This window comes from Oxyura jamaicensis, chromosome 1 (genome assembly GCF_011077185.1).
Source record: "Oxyura jamaicensis isolate SHBP4307 breed ruddy duck chromosome 1, BPBGC_Ojam_1.0, whole genome shotgun sequence".
Lineage (NCBI taxonomy): Eukaryota > Metazoa > Chordata > Aves > Anseriformes > Anatidae > Oxyura > Oxyura jamaicensis.
In genome coordinates, this window is record NC_048893.1 from 40720543 (window position 1) to 40738390 (window position 17848).

At 36.6% G+C, this 17848-nt stretch overlaps 1 protein-coding gene across 13 annotated transcripts in view; it reads left to right on the forward strand.

The window, feature by feature from the left end:
* NAV3 (neuron navigator 3) overlaps positions 1-17848 on the forward strand; it is a 549850-nt gene that overhangs the window by 410467 nt on the left and 121535 nt on the right. For 9 of the 13 annotated variants that reach the window (XM_035334661.1, XM_035334665.1, XM_035334615.1 and 6 more), the window contains 2 exons: positions 2588-3626; positions 13375-13490. In XM_035334661.1, coding sequence (XP_035190552.1) covers positions 2588-3626; positions 13375-13490 — 1155 coding nt within the window. The remainder of the gene's footprint in view (positions 1-2587; positions 3627-13374; positions 13491-17848) is intronic. The other 4 variants (XM_035334620.1, XM_035334640.1, XM_035334701.1 and 1 more) reach the window with 1 other exon arrangement.

The window sequence follows — 17848 nt, forward strand, 5'->3', positions numbered from 1 at the left end:
GGTGCACGCCCAGAGGTGTTCTGCTTTCCCAAAGCAGATTGGGCTGAGCCCTGAAGCACAGTACTCTCAAGCAGAATGCAGCATTGTTCTCATCAGAAGTTGATTATACCTTTCAATTGTAACGGGATTGAGCCCTACAGAGAAGCCTGTCTCCTTGTAAAATTCAGTTTATTGAAATATGACATCCTTGTCATATCCTGAATCCATAGCTTGGGTTCAGTCTGTATCGAAAGCACCACAAGGTGGGGACAGATTTCATATAATGAACAGCTAAAGATAAATCCAATTGAATGAGCAGAAAGCAATGAAAGATGTGCAGCTTCAAGTAATACATTTGGGCTAGGAGGGGAATAAATCCTTTTATTCCACATCTTTAAGCATACATGCAGGCTCTCACTATTACTTGAGAGTGTACAATACACATTCCTTGTGGGAACTTTAAGGATACACTTTAAATTGAAGATTAAAGGCAAGTTTTCTGTTTGTACCTTTTGCTGATGTTTATGGTTTACGACATAGGGATCAAATGAGCATCAGTGGTTCCAGGAACCTGTGTATTTTGCTAGATATGTAGCAGAACAAACTGTTGTTGAAATAGTGAATACCTTCCTTTTTATAATTTTTTCCAATGAGTTAATATTATATAGCAGGAAATAATGGCAAGGCTTGCATTCTTCTTTTCAATCAGAAAGCTTTTTTTTTTTTTTTTTTTTTTTTTCCTTCAGTAAAATGAGTAGCCTGAAGCCATACAAATGTAACAGAATTAATACAAGAGAGTGCAGCGGCATCCTGCTGTGCACAGATTGTTACATGTATTCTGCATTAACTTTGCATATTCTTAAGGTGAATTTTCAACTGCAAAGCTACTGGGATAGCTAAAGACCCCAATCCTCCTGTGTAATTAAGGGGTGCTTAGTGCAAAGCAAGACATGTGCAAGAATGTCCTTGTGCACACCCAGTCCTGGGCTATCAGCCATGGGGCTGATCTCTGGTATAAATTAAGGAAGCCCGAGGGCTGCAGTAATATACAACAGCTGTTGTTGCCCCTAGGCTCTGTTCCAGCAACCAAGGCTCACCAGAAAACAGCAGGGGCCCAGCCACAAATCCTGCCTCATTCACAGACAAGGGAACAGCTCTGCAGCTGCCAACTGAATCAGCTCCACATTCATGATGCTACCTGGAGCAAGGGGAATAAGCTATCACCTCGCCTTTCCCCAAAAATACTCTGAGGCCACCCGTATCAGTTAGCATTTTCTTGACTCAGTAGAAGTGCTCCAAAACTTCTGTGAAGATCATTTAGATCTATGGGGTTTGCACACTGGGCTGAGAGCACACTAAAAAATGCAGGGCAGATGGGGTTTACAGCATCTGCTGAAGATGGAAGTGGCTTCTGGAGTGCAGTTGGTAATAGCGTTAAGCAAGTTAAGGCTGTTTGTGTAACACATTTCTATTGTATTACTGCAAAAATGGAAATTGTGCACAACTTCCAACTCTCTGCTGAAGGCAGAAATGTCCTCAGCTACCATATTATTTAGACACGGAAGCCACAGGGCATGACATTGGCCTTGTATGTATGTAACACATCAAGTGCTCTTTTTTTCCATTATGTGAATTGTATTTCCATTGCATGTTTCTAGTAGCACAGATTTTGTAACATAGGTAGGCTTATGCCTAATCAGTGGAAGCTCCAGAAGTCTGAATATCAAGACAAGACAGATAAACTGAGACAAAATATGCCACCTGCTGAAATAGCTTTGTACCACATGTATGATTACCATTAGCACTTCATTTCTCTAATGCTCCAGAGTAATAGTGTTTAGATACTGAGATAAGTCTTGGAAACAGGAGCTTCATATAGAAGAGCTCAGCCCTTTCATCCCTCAGTCTGTTTTGCTTAATAAGGCAAAATGAATGTTTTGAAAATCATGGTTGTCAATTAAGATAGTTTGATTATTGCAGAATGTCTTATTATCTTTAATCTGAAGCTTTGCTGAAGTTTCTGGATAATATAAATGTAGTGAAGGTACCTGAGAGATGTAAATGAGACTTCTGTACCTTTTGCTAAACAGCAAAAAACACAATCTTTTTCTGTTCTGTTGTTTTGTTTTGCTTTCTTTGTTTGTTTTGTTTTGTTGTTGTTTTTCTTCCAAAAACAACTTTTCAGAAAAAGCTTTTTTTTTTTTTTTTTTTTTTTTTTCCTTTAGTCTATCAGTGTTTCCTTATTAGCAACTGATTGGAAGAATTTCTTTACGAGTTATTAATGATAAAATCTTTACTTTGGAAGATTTAATTTGCATAGTGAAATGGTTACAATGAAGACTGTAACTATTTCCACCTTCACTATGAGCTCTTGAGCTCATAGAAAGAAGTATTGCATAACATCATGATGGAAGGGAAAAAAAGGCATTTCTGATCAGCATTCTGCATATTCCACACACATGTAAATTAAGCTTATTATAAATCACATTTACACTGATTTTTGAAGTTTATATGTAACTGTATTTCTCATGCCAGGGAGGTATGCTGTTAATCTTCAAGTAGAAGATGTGAAAATAACTGTACCATTGTGATTCTTTCTATTTTTAAGCAGATTCACCAAAAGGCACTCACCCATCTACAGGCATGAATGGAAACGTGCAGCATCCCACCAGCACCGGGCAGCAGCAGGTCTCTGCCATACCCTCTCCAAGTGCCAGCAAGCCTTGGCGCAGCAAATCCATGAATGTCAAACACAGCGCAACCTCGACCATGCTGTCCGTGAAGCAGCCTAGTCCCGCAACCTCCCCTACTCCATCTTCAGACAGGCTTAAGCCACCCCCATCTGAAGGCATGAAGCCACCTTCATCTGGACAAAAATCTATGCTGGAAAAATTCAAGCTAGTTAATGCTAGGACTGCTCTGAGACCTCCTTTGTCGTTGAGCTCAGGACCCAGTGATAGTGGGAGAGAAGATGATACCTTTTCAGAGTGTGGTGAGACAGATGTGTTAAGCGGTGGGGTGAACAGTGGTGGCTCCACAAGTAGCAGTCCTAAAGTATCACCGAAGATAACTCCTCCGAAAGCTGGAAGCAAAAATCTCAGCAATAAAAAGTCTTTGCTACAGCCAAAGGACAAAGAGGAAAAGAACAGGGACAAAAATAAAGTTTGCACTGAGAAAACAGTCAAGGAAGAGAAGGACCAAGTCACTGAAACATCTACAAAGAAAAGCTCAAAAATTGCAAGCTTAATCCCAAAGGGAAGCAAAACAGCAACAGCCAAGAAGGAAAGTTTAATACCATCTTCTAGTGGAATCCCAAAACCTGGATCGAAAGTGCCAACAGCAAAGCAGAGTGCTTCATCTGCGTGCACAGGAAGTAAGGAGGTTGAGAAACTGAGGACTACAAAAGGAAACCAATCCCAAATAATACCAAAATCTCAACTCAATGAGAAGGCTTCTCCTTCCTGTGGGCTTGCTTCTTCTGAAGGGAAAGAACCAAGCGCAGCTCTCACCCCGGGCTCCTCTGCAGCTCTCTCGGGCTCAGTGTTGGCAAGCAGCAGCCAAGGCACGGGGAACGGCATCGTCCAACTTCCTCAGCAACAGCAATACAGCCACCCCAACACTGCCACAGTAGCTCCTTTCATTTATAGGTAAGGTCACCAAGGGAAATTGGTTTTGTGTTAACATTTAGAAAAGAGAAAGCTAAAACAGCCAGAGCAATGGTGGTCACACTGTGTCTCATATCCCTCAGTTTCCATGTTCTGTCACGGCATCACACATATTTTCCAGATAATATGTTTTAATTAATATTAATGAATAATTTCTTCCAGGAACACTGACTCTCTACCTTATATAACTGCAATCCATTGCATATATTTGCCATTTAGAATTCAGGATTGGATTGATTTGGTTGGATTGGATTGGTTTCGACTGGAAATGCATATCACATGTTATGTTCCCTGTGTTGTTTTTGAAAGGTCATGGAAGAATCAGGATTCTAGTGAGAATATTCCTGTGTGCAATTTCAGACCTTCAATGTATATTTGCTATTATTCGATAATATTTGCTTAAAACACACTCTTCTAGAAAAAAAATCCTAAAATAGACTTCTGACATTTTCAGAGCATGTGACAGCACTAGTGGGATATTAGAAGAAAAGTCATATACAAACTTTTGCAAGCATTCAAAAGTATTTCCATACTTTGAGCAGAGTGAAAAGGATGCTGGCTGCAGGTCCTTTTTTCTGTTTGTTTTTATACATGAGCTAGGTATAAATTAACTCCGTAGAGGCAGCAAATTTTTACAGGTGGTGCATACTCTTCTGATGGCCAAGGCTCCAGAACAGGGGAATGATATGTTAAATGTATCAATCTTTGTCTGAATTTATTTTGCTGTGTGATAAAGCAACTGAAGAGAAAGTGAGAGATTGCATTGTTATACAACTCAGAAGACGGAGTAAGTGTAGAAAGATTGGCAAGCTGCTCTGAGTCATGATTTCAGATGTCAGATATTGGAGAGGTTTAGCTACAGTTTTGGGTAAATTTAACATCTGATAAAATGACAAAAATGTTATTAAGCAAAATATCCTGGCAGTTTTTGTTAGTGAGTAGTACTGTAGATAATCTTGGCTAAAGATTAAAGAGGTGCTGAAGTAGTCTCTGAGGGAGTATATATATCATTACACACAACTAAACATAGCTTCAAAACCAATCTGGATGAGTGATAAACTGTTTAGGTTGATTCTGAACAAAAGCAGTTCTGAAAATTTTATGGGAAGGGAAAAAGCCATGATATGGGTTATATTTATTCTAACATTCAGTGAGTAGCCTTTTGAGTTTCAGTTAAATGTATCACTGAATGTGTTTAATATGTATGTTTTTGTATAGCTCTCTGGAATATTTTCAGTTATACAGCCGTTTGCAGTGTCATACATAGGATGGCCTATGTATGTGTTAGGTTGCATAGATAAGAAGAGAGAAAAAGTGCTATGCTTTGCCTTCAGACGCATGTGCAATATAATGGCAATTTTACCACATATTAATGCCATTTCATTGCATGATGGAGATATCTTATCACTCTTTTAAGCTTCATCATGAAGGAAAATATATTTGGAATTTTAATGGGCATTAGAAGCATGCATCTTCCAGCAAAATTTGGTATTAATAATCATCTGTTTGCTTCAAACAAGCAGCAAAGGAGACTGTATTTGAAGTTAAATCTCGCATGAAAGTAAATATCTCAGATCCAAGGTCTGATCTCAGAATGTATAAACCCAGTGTAATAGGCTGACTTTGATGAGGTTTCTTCAATGTGTATCTCTGTAACTGAGAGACGAATCTGACCCACAAATACACAGTAAATACATTCCTTACAGCTCTCAAGGGCTTTGTAATAGTACACATTGATTTCACAGAATAATATAAATATAACCAAGGATAAAATATCCATATTTCCAAAGTCAGCAGATTTATTTTTGTGGATATATGGCAAGTAGAAGTGCACAGGAAGATAGGGTACTGTATATTTTTTCTGTTCTTAAGCGTAAATGTTATTTGTGTAGTCACAACAATTTATACTCAGAATTTCCAGGTACTCTTGTTAGCTGCTAAAACATCTTTATAGATCAATGAGGTAGTAAACAACAGTTACCATTCAGACAAACAGGTTTATTTTTTATACCTAGTGGAAATGTCTAGGCCCTGTGAGTTGGTATTGTAGTCCTTGTAAAAAGATTCAATATAATTTAATAAAAATACAATGGATTTTATCCAGAATCCTGCAGAATTCTTCCTACTGCAGTATACTACTGTGATCAGTTTAGTCTTAACAGGAGGATAAGTGCTTTCTGTGGTTTGTTGCTCATACCATTTATTTCACAATTTTTGATTATTACTTAAGAGGATATTAATGTAGATTTGTGAGTAAAAGGAGTTACTTCAAAAAGTTTCTTTGAGGCCAGTATGAATTTTGCTAGAAAAGAGACTATATGCCATGCTATAACAGTTATCAACACTCATGTTTACAAGTGGTAAATTTTTATTAATAAGCAGTGGGTAGAAAAAGCTGTTTCGCTAGCAGGTGCTGAAATGATACATTGCATTATTCAGTTTTGCACTCTTGGTTCTTGGTTGCTATCTGATAACACTTTGTATTTATGCCTTTTAAACAACATGGCATGGAAATTCATATGGGATTATTATTTCTCTTCAAAGATTAGCAACAAATCTGAGATTGACATAATTTAAATGGACATAATTTAAATTCTTCCATCCTCCTCAGCAAGTGATTATTTATTTTCAAATGTGGTTTTGAATGTGTTATTTACAGACAGACCCTTAAATATTCTTTCTGAACTTGACTGCAGAGTCCAACCCATCTACAAAAGGCTGAAGTAGATGTAATTTGGTTGCCAGAAAGGCTGTTAAGAAAGATGCAGCAGGAAAAACATCTAAGAGGAGGGATTAAGAGACTGTATAATTGTTTAAAGTGTACCAGTCACTATTTTAAATTACATGTTCTTCTACACAGACAGAATTAGTGGAAGATAGAAATGACACCATCTGCCACAGTTCCTTGGACTCGTATAAAAACTTGCTGTAGATTTTAGTTATCTTCCTAGTGGTGTTTAAATTTCATATGGAGAAGAGCAACATAGAATTTCAGTGCTTACTAGGTTACACTGAAAACAAGGAAGAAAGAGACAATAATGGGGAAAACAAACAAACAAACAAACAAACAACAAAAAGAAAACCTCTGAATCTTTCTCCTAAAATCTTAGCAGGATAACAACAAGCTTAATTGTTCAGTATATGGAGTTATTAGCTTTTGAGTGTATTGCTCAAAAGTATAGTATAACCTGTACTTACAAACATTTACTTTCAGAGATAAAAGCCTGTTGTATCCAATTATAGATTTATTTATTTATTTATTTTAGTTAGCGAAATTGTGTAAGATTATTTTTTTTTCCATGAAATGGGAAACATAACAAATAGTCTTAGTAGTAACACAAATGTTACCTAATGCATCGGATAAATCCTTAGTTGACATAAATCATCACAGCCCCACATGAAGTATGCGATATGATGGCAATTAACATTTGCTGTGGACTTGCTCAAAAACTAAAGGAATATTTCAAAAAGAGAACTTTAAGTTATAACCTGACACATGAACTAGTTAAGTTTTATCAACTCCCACAGTAACTGCTGCAGGAGTTTAATGGGTCTTTTTCCCATGGTTAGAATATAGAATCAGAAATTCCCAAATCCCTGGGGCTGCAGTGCTCAGAGAGTGTTTATTGCCTGAAATAATGAAAGTACAGAAACTGCTGAGTTTTCGCTGACTGCTTATTATCCTGAGTTGTACATCTATGTTGTGCATCAGTTAAATTTCACTCCTTCAGGTAAATTTGTAGTTTAATGACAGAGACATCTGGAATAAGCTTCATTATTGTCTGAACTGAAACCTTTCAGAGATGTTCTTTCAGTGACAAGAGAAAGAAACTGGTAACTTCACCACCTAATAGCTTGGTATAGAGAAAATAGGGCTAGACTATTCTCCAAAATGCAGGATAAGAGGTAATGGGTACAAGCTACAGCAGGGGAACATCTTTCTGATCAAAACTGTTTTATGATTTTGAGAATACTAAAGTGTTCACCAGATAGAGACAGACAAAGGAAATATCAGTATAATAAACAAACATGTTACCAGCTACTAAAATCTTCTTCCTATCTCCTTTTCTATATGGTGATTGCAACAATTCTATTACTAGACCATAGTTTAAGGGTACATAGAACCTGCAGAGCTATGACAGATGGGAAGGAGGATATAATCTTGCTTTGTATATAATCAGCTTCTTGTTCAGGATGTTTTTATACTGGCTTATAGGGTAATAATTGAACTAGCCTTCAAGGATCCTGAAAACACAGAACCTGTGGGGCTTATCCAAGCTGTATTTGTTTCTACTTTTGATGACTAGAAGCCACAGATTGTGGAATAAAAACTAACTTTTCAGTAAAAGACATTTTATCAGTTAACTGTGTTTGTTAATAATATATTGTACTGATAAATGTATTGCAACTCTTTCTTTAAAAAATGTGGTGACTCAAAGTTATACTGTAATGCTTTGCTGCTATTTACATTGCTGTTGTGAAATTAAAACTGAAGTCTCCACCAAAATTTTGCAATCGTAGGTAGCTCTAGACATTGTCACCCACTGCTGTAACAAAAATACAGTGTTTAGAAAAATTGTCCCATTTTCTCATGCTTGATTTTCAAGTAATTGTGCAAGAAGAGCTTCCAGTGTAGAGGTGTTGGCTTCAGAGTTGTGAAGGAGGATAATAAGTGAATAAATCATTAAAAATGTATACTTGATTGCTGAGTTAAGCCTTGTGTGCTGAGTTAAAACAGTAGCCTGATAATTTGATTACTTCCTGTTTATGAGTTGAAGTTATTCTTTTAAATTGTCATACAGGCAAGTGTATCTTTGTTCCTTTGACTAAATGATCAGTAAAATGTAGGATAGAGGACCAAAAAGTTATTCTAAGTCCTGTTCAGTCTTCTGCCACTGGCAATCATGTAAGACCTTATCATAAAGCAATTGAGCTTTATCTTAATCTAGGTAATCTCCACTACTCCAATGGGAAGGTTCCTTCAGTAACTCACTCATCTCACTGTCAGAAATTATTTACAAGCTACATGATGAGAGTGTATCCATTTATTTTGTTAATATTATCCTTTAGTTTAAAAAGGCTTTTTTGTTTTGTTTTGTTTTGTTTATCCTCTTTTCAATCTCTCTTTAAATATGTGAAAGAATAATTCTATCTCCATCCTTCTCTTTTGCAAGGTGAAACCAAATTGCCTCCTTTCCTTTCATAAGAGTTTCTTCTTCCCCATGATCATCCTAGTAGCCCTTTTCTGCAGCTGTTCCCAATTTAACTCACATGTCTTGAACATGGGTGATCAAAATGCTTATATACCAGATGTGGTCCTGCCAGTCTGTTACACTGACAGTGATACACATTCAAGACAGCTGCACCTCAGAGTTGTTTGGGGAAAATAAAAAAGCAGCATATTCATCTGATATCTTGTGGAATGTCAAGCAATAACCAAACAAATCTTTGATGTTATCTTTGTTTATCAAAGGCTGGCTATTTCGTTAGAGGCAGGAAATTACTGACTGTGTTAAAGACAGCTTATTAAGTAGTGTTTCAAATTCTGTTCTTAATTACTCTTGTGCAGACTTATTTTAATCAAACTAAATGATCTTGTGCAGGTGTGTTTGAGAGCAGGATTTGTGCAGGATTTAAAGCACATCTTATGCTCTTACAAATAGGTAGCATATAACTCAGTGGGTTGGGATTAAATCTGATGGCAATTTTTAAAATAGAAAGCAAATAGTCCTGTTTCATGACAGTTGCTTAAATTAACCCGCACTGTAGATCTGCAGATGCACAGCACTGGATGAAATGTCCACAGGGAAGCTTTGACAAAACTGAAATTCTTTTCACTTTCTTTGATGTCAGAAGATATGCAAGTATTTATTTTTATTTTTTATTTTTATTTATTTATTTTTTTTAGGGCACTGGGCTATGAACATGTAGAGGGGATAGAGGGTCATTCATTAAGGCCAGTATCTAAGGTTAATGAGAAAATATTAGCTGCTTGCTTGCCTGGAGCATGCTGCAGTCCTCTGCAGTCCTGCAGAGATCATTTGAGTCATTCATAGGATTAACACAGACCAGAAAGATGTAAAAGCCAGAAGTATGGGGGAAGGTAAATCTTGCAATTTCAGAATTTTCCTCTTTTTTTTTAAAAAAAAAAAAAAAAAAAAAAAAAAAACTAAAATTGTTGGGCTAAGCAAAGAGGCATCTGCATGCTTAATCCAATGTATCTCACCCTGTTGTCACAGGGTGACAACTTAGAACAAATCAAGTTGATGTTTTGGACACCCTGTCCTTTCCAGGATCTTCTTGCTCCTCAAGAGCAGGGGCTCCTACATGGTTTTGCATGTTAGTGTTTTACCACTAGATCATTCTGAACCTATGTGGGCTAAGGTCCATTCCAGAAGAAAAAAGAGCAGGGTCTTGGCCATCAAGCACCAAAGGTATGGCTTTGGAAACAGAGGTGTTGGTTCTGTAGGGCTGTTGGAAACCCAGGTGGAGACCTGGTGGGAGAAGGGCTGTTGTTGAGGGCCCTGTTCCTCCTTGAGTTACTCAAACACAGTTGCCCAAGGACTGAGCAGGTACCTTTTGGCCCAACACTTCCACAGTAAATAACCAGTTTTCTCACACAAGCAGAATTTAAACTGCTGCAAAGTCCATAGTCCTTTGTGAGATTTCTATTGTCACCTCAGATAATGAGAATCACTGATATTTTTACCAAATTAAACATAAAAATGTTGAATGAAGTCAGTAAAGCAGTTTCTTTGTAATTTGTTTTGCTAGCAAATCAAATTTATTTTACATCATATTTACATGTTTAAGTTTGAATCAAGATAAAAGGGACATTTCATGCTTCTTAGATCAGTTATTTCAGGCTGCCTGTAAATTTAAGAAAGCCACATCATATTTACATTTGATTTATGTTTCCATGGTTTTCTTTCTACAAATTAAATCAAACATCTTTGAATTATTAGTGTTATATGATCTTTTTTACTTTAAGGCTTAGATTCTTATTCTATTTTATGTCCCAGAAACTGGATTTTGTGCTGCAATTATCCCCACCAATCAGATTCTAAAATTTGGAATGGGAACCTTTGCAAGTATCTCTTCCCACAGTGTTTTTATCTTTTTATCTTCTCTTCCTGATTGTAGTTGTATCATATTTTTGAAAATGAAAATAAATAAATAAACAAATGCCAAAGAATGGAACTGTGGTTTAAATGGTATTTGGTATATCTCTAAAGGGTTTGATTTGACCTGTGTAAGCAAAGCCCAGAACAAGAGAAAGCTTTTATCCATTGCTATTTTAGGTGAACAGATTCACTTATCATAATGAAGTTTATTTGCTACTGTAAATCACTCATTACTTGCCTATACTCTTTTACTTGTAGGGAGATACAGTCCTTTTAACGTAAACCGTCGTATACCATATAGTCAGTAGTAAGTTATGTATTTGTCTCTATTGACTGTACAAGCAATAGTTACTGCCAGAGGGCAATCCAGATTGTTGAAGTTCTGTGCTTATCTTTCCCCATTCACTAGATAGAGAAATAGTGCAGATGTTGGGTATTGGTGTCCGCTGAGGGTCCTTAATCCTTTTTTGGTGATACATGTACAAATAATCAGTGATGGATCCTTTCAATCCTCTCAAAAGATAGCCTACATATAAGTTTCTTGGTCATTCATTGAGGGGTTTGCATCTCCTGTCTTGGCTGATGCAGTGATTGATGGTTAAACAATTACACAGTCAAGAATGCACTGCCATAGAGTCAGAAGGACAACAGGTGAAAATGATCGCTTTCTGTTTCTACCCAGAGGTAGACTGACATAAACTCCATATACATTTGTGGAGGAACCTGGAAATATTTGAACTGTACCAACCTAGCTGAGGGTCCTTACTGCAAGACAAAAAGCAACATGTGTTTTTCCAGTGTTCCTTGTAATTAACTCCAGCCTTTCTCTGGCTCTAGCCCTTGCAGTGTAGTTGTTTGGGCTTAATGAAAAGAGTGCAGACCACTTCAATTCATTTTACCATTACTGTAAGAGCCTTTTTCTAAGAGGTGATTTTAGGCTGACCTTTCGCCCTGTGCTGATCCAGCACTAAGTATCAGCCTAAGTCCAGACAAGAAAACTCATGAGCACTCATGGCCTTTCAAAGTTACTTTCAGTGGAAGCAGACATATCCTTTATTTATTTTGATGATTTCAAACAATACATGAAAGCGGGTGGGACCACAGGATTTCAGTTTGTTACTGAGGGCACTGTCCTCAGATACCAAATGTAAAATCAAATTCAAGGACAGACCTTATAGCATGTGCTGTGCTTGTGTTTCCAGTAGAATGTAACAGACAGAAATGGTAGACAAGAAGCAAAAATAGTTTTCAGAGAACAGTTTTCTGTTTCCAGCATCCCCAAAGTACATGATGTGATGACAGTGCATCAGAGTAACATTGCTGTTTCTGTTTAAGTAGAGTCCAGGTTAAATGATTCTAATGATTCTAATCAACAGACCCAACCATGACAGGACTTGCTCTGTTGTATATGCATATATCTGCTCTCTCAGTTACTGTCATGAATTACTGAACAAATCTGTTCAATAAGTAACTCTAAAGAAAATGTTAACTGAAAAGTTATTGCATGAATTAAGTTGCTATAAAATTATTTTGAGTGATAAGTCATTGCTTTTGTCAGTTTTACCTATAAAATACACATTCATCACACAGTTAAATGCTTGTTTACAATTTAGCTGGTAGCTGGAAACACTATGGTGAATTTTAAGAAATAAACTATAATGTTTTAAAATCGGTATATAAATATTTCAACAGTCTTTTAAAAAATCAGAAGACTGTGTTATTCATATCATCAAAGCTGGAGAAACTTCATCTCTAAGTGAATATTTCTTTTTTTTTCATTTTATTCTGAAAAGTGGCTAGAATATCTTTAGATGTATTCTTTTATGGTAAACAAACGTAGTACAGGTTGGCATTTGATGTCATCATGTTTGAACAGTTCCTGAGTAAGTTAGATGCTACAACTGTTCCTTAGGAAGGGACAATAATTATTACTCCATGTCTTTGCACATTTCTTGCTATTTATCATTAGGTAATGGTGAATAACTGTATCCAAAAAAGTGTACCCAACATAATTTGTCATTGATATCCACAGAAATGTACCATCACAGAAAATATGGACTATTTATTAGTAAGTTAATGGAAACACTTTTATTGTTCCATTTACTGAGAGTTATGTAAGGGGCATTATCAAAAGAAGATACACATAGATTTAAATATCTGAGCCAGATTTCCATTCCACCCTTGCATAAGCTTCTTCACACATGTCCTTTCTCGCCTAGTATTTCATCAACCAATTGCAAGTTTTCGTTTCCCTTATACATGTGTAACCATGTGACATAACCAATTTAAATGGATTCTGACTATATCTGGTTGATACCTCCTGCTCTTCTGGAGAGAGAAAGTAAGGAAACAAAATGGGTCTGAATTTCTCAGCTGAAACTCTGAGCTGTTCATGAAGAGACGGAGTTCCTAGTCGCTTGCAAATTTGTGTAGCTGGAGTCAAATTAACTCAGTAAAAATGTGACATTCATGCTATTTTCACCATATGGCTTTTCCTGAGATGTGTATAGTGATGTGATTTTAGCTGGAGCTTCAATTAAACTTTGTTTCCATTAATACCTTTATGACAGATAATAATAATAACCAATCTTCTTGCTTGTTTTCAGAACTCTCTCTGAAAATGACAGTACCTCTTTACCACCTGCTGACTCATGCACCAGTCCTACTAAAATGGATTTGTCATTCAGTAAGACTGCCAAACAGTGCCTAGAGGAGATATCTGGTAAGTAAGAACTCAGGAAAAGCGTAAGTTTAGGAATTATGTACTTCTTTGTTTACATCTTTATCTTACCAGGAGCATTGCAGTGTGTTGAAATACTCCTGACTTCAATTCATGAGTGGTATTAAATATGCAGACAATTTGGGTCGTGCACAGTTAGTGCTTCAAATGCACATTTCCCTTATCTGATCTGGTTCCTTCCCTTTGAATACACTCTTCATCATTTTGCAGAAACTGCACTTTCATAAATGAGGGTTTCAAGATGTGTAATTGTTAGTGTCATACTGAATGTTCCAGGAGGGCCATGGAAAATCTACTTCAGGATGTTTGATACTGTTTTGCATTTAAGGGCATCAAATTGAGACATCATAAACATCAGAATTGAGACACAAGAGACAGAAGACATATTTTGCTTTTGTAAATGGATCTTTATTCAAAAAAATGGGAAAATGAACAAGTTCTCTCTATTGTACCTGACTTTTAAGTCACTGCTAAAATTAAGCTTCTGCAGGCCCTGTCCTTCAATCCCTTCTAAAACTGGGGCAAAATCCTTATTAGGTTACAAACATGAGGGGACTTTTAAAATCATATCAGAATAGTTCCTTTGAAGTCAACAGAGCCATGCTGATTTACATCAGCCCAGGATCTGACCATAACTCTGCCTGTAGATGCAAAGCAAAGTGTGTTACAGCTGACTTCCTCATCAGGATTGAATTGCATGGCAGGCTTGTGTGGGAGTACTTTCAAAGGGTCTTTTAGACAGAAATGTTTTTTTTTTTTTTTTTTTTTTTTTTTTTTCCTTAATCAGCATCCTTATTCTTAATACCATTTTTTACAAGAATAAAAGGTGAAATCCTGTCCCACTGGTTTCAGCTGCAGTTTTGCCATTTTACTCCATATCCCTAACATTCAAACAAATTTTTAACGAGTCATGTGGTTCTTCTTACACAGAATATAACTCACTTTAAAGCACTCATTTGACACATCGGTCTAAAATTATCTCTTCACCAGAAGGGAAATCAGATGCCCGAGCTTTGTGGGTCTGCCTTGGCATTTAGCTGATTCATACTGAAATTGAGGTTTTGTCCTGGTTTTTCTTAGTTGCTTCAAAAGTTTCCTAAGTCAAACATCCCATAATTGCACAACTAGATTTTATGACAAATGTGTCACACTGAAACATGGTGAAATGTTCCCTGGAGGTGCCTGTTAAAGTTATTTTACAATGGTATTTCTTAAAGTAAAATTTTCTAAAAAAAAAAGGAGAAAAAAAAAAAAAAAGATTTTGAACTAATCCAGAAGACAGGTTCTTTGTTCTTGCACAAAAAGTATAAATTGAAACACTTATGCAATTCAAAGGATGCTTCAAGAAATTATCTAAAGAGATGATAAAAAAAATAAATCAGTTCAGTACCTGCTGAAATGATAATGATCAAAAAGGATATCATGTCTCCTGGCTTTTTACTGTTCTGAACAGAAATGGAACAGCATCAAAAAGAAAAAAAATGGCATAAAGGGCACTAGGCATCAGAGATGTTTCTAATCTGATTATTAAGACTCTGGCATTAGCAGTTGACTGACATAACAGGCAGCAAAGAGGAATGACTGGAAAAAAATGTTGTCAAGTTTTAGTTGTATGCAGAGGAAAACATATGTGTGCCACCTGTAATTGGTTGTTAGCAGCACAAAGAATAAATGAATCGAATACTACATTTGCTGAATAGATAGTTGTCTGCATTGGTGAACTATCACCAAGTCACCGGTGATTTTGCCATTGGTGAATTTTGTGGGGGGAAAAAAAATCTTTCACACTGATACTATCTTCCTCAGAAATCTTCCACTGCCGCTCTGGATGGGCATCATTTTTGTATTATCTGAAGCTTCTTTTGTGACTTGGTAGCCAAAAATACTAGCTCAATATATTGGTAGTCAAAAAGGATCAATAAGGATCATGTAAGAGACTGAGCATCTGTGGAAACCACTGAAAGGCTGAGAGGTTGTGAAGTGCTGTCCCACATGTATTATATTTATATTTCATTAGCCTTTATTGTTTTCACAGTGCTAAATATTTGCATGTAAGGCTAAAATGTTCAGGACCAAGATATCTTAGTTTATATCATTGTATAAACTTTCACCACTTTCACTGTATTTACCCTCTCCTGTTTGTTTTTATGCCTTGGGTGAAGGATGCTGTCCCCTGGCTAGTCAAGCAGGTCTTAACAGAGTTCTGAATCCACTTCAGGGTGAAATCAGGCAATTGATGTTAAACTAATTCTGTAAGCACAACCTGTTGAAGATTTCTTCAAAACTTGTATGTGGACAAAATTATTAAAATTCTTAACATTAAAATAAACCTAATTCCCTTGCTCCCATGGTGGACTGTCTCTGTTCTCTGTGCCCAGCAAGGCCAAGTTTGCCACTGTCTCAACAACAATGAAGGGGGAAAGTACACAGGGAAAGTAAGAAGTTCTAGGGCTAGTTTTCAGCTCTTCTCTGCTTTGTCTTCTTCACGGTTTCTAAGGGAGCTGGTTAAATTAAAAGCCTCTCCTCTCTTCCATCTCAGAGCTGATGAAAGGATGGGACAGAGTATCAGTGCAGCTGGCTGTTTGTATTTCTTTACTGCCTTCTACTGGGCACACAAAGACTTGCAGAGCCATGAGGGAGGATGATAGTGCTGGAAGGTAGGGGAGATAGTGAAGCTAGTGTAGACATGGATCCAGAGCTTCTGCCCTGATAACCTGAACAGTCTCTTTCTTCTTTTCTTGTCCCCACAAGTCTGCTGCCCTAGGTACCTTCCCACATGGTTTATGCCTAAAGCTAGTTCTGCCTCTTGGTAGAGCTACTGTAAATCTGGGTTTCTCCACAGTTCCTCCATCTCTGCTTGGAATTTATTTCATCTGTGATCTGAAGTGCTTCAGACTTTTTTTCCTGCCTTTTTTTTTTTTTTTTTTTTTCTATCAATATTCCACAGTCCAGCCAGAGAAGCCCCAGATGTTTCCATGATGTGTGTGCAAAACAGCAACACAGCACATGCTGTAACATGTGCTGTAACATGTTACAGCACATGCTGTAACGTGTAACAACCTCCTGCACACCTTGGACCCCCTCTGCAGGCACTGTGCTGGTGACATCCTTGCACATGCTGAACATAGATTTGTAGGCATGGGTCACCCATACAGTAATTTTAGTGTATTCTGCATGTGTTTGCCACATTGCACATGTGGCACACAGATGTGGAGACTTCTGTCCAGGAAACCCCAGACAGGAGTTTTGGAGTCCTACGTAAGTACCTGTTTGGGAGTCATGTATAAACACTCTTGCATGTACTTTGTGTACCAGTTGCCTCAATAAGACTACTCCATTTTTTTTATTATATCTTTTTTTCTGCAAAACAAGTGTATAATTTTTGCAGACAGGATTTGAAAATACAAATGAAAAGGAAGGCTAACAGCAGTAATCAAGTTTGACTCTTGATTTTCACAATATGATTAGGATCAAGGTGGTTAAACTTTCTTATCTAGAATTTCTGTTTATAGTACCTGTGACATTTATCAGTTTCTGCTGCAAATTTATTGGAAAAGGATGTCAGTAAGTTAATTATTTAATAATCCTTTGAAAACTGTACGCCTGTAACTACAAAGTGTGATTTTATGAAATCAGTGATAATGTTTGGCTTTAACAAGTGTTTACATGTTCAAAGAGTTTAAAGCAAAGTGTTTGATTAAATAATTATTCATGAATTTACAAATATTGACTAATTATAAAAAATCTGAGGGATGAAGCAGAAATGAGAGTAATTTTATGAGTTATATGCCAATATCAATGGCAGGATTAGCATAACAATGCTTATTTTCAAGCTTTGTGTTTACTGTGCTTCTTATATTCTCTATGAAATAGAAATAAGAAGAAAAATAGAGAAATGTAAAATAAATAATGTGTGGAAATATTTTACATTTTTTTTCAAGTAAGCTTGGATGAAGAAACTCAGAATGTTATAAATTTGCAGATCTATTACATAATTTATTTGTAAATCTCCAAATGATGTACTGAGACTTCAAAGAACGTTTTATCTGACAGCAAAATTTGTCCCTAGTTTATTAGTTGTTATAATTCCTTCTATGAAAGAGACAGTAAAAATAATGTGATACATTACACTGATTGTGATGGGTTGGGAAAATTCCCATGCTGTTCTTTATTTAGTCATATTTCTGTGTACTGAATGAAGACTACATTGAATTGCAAGGTAGTTGGGGAATAATACTCCATTGTGACATTTGCTCTCCTCTGGTCTCCTATACTGTCTGATTAGTTTAGAAAGATTTATTTGGTCATTGCTACTTGATACATTTAAAATAGAGGAATGA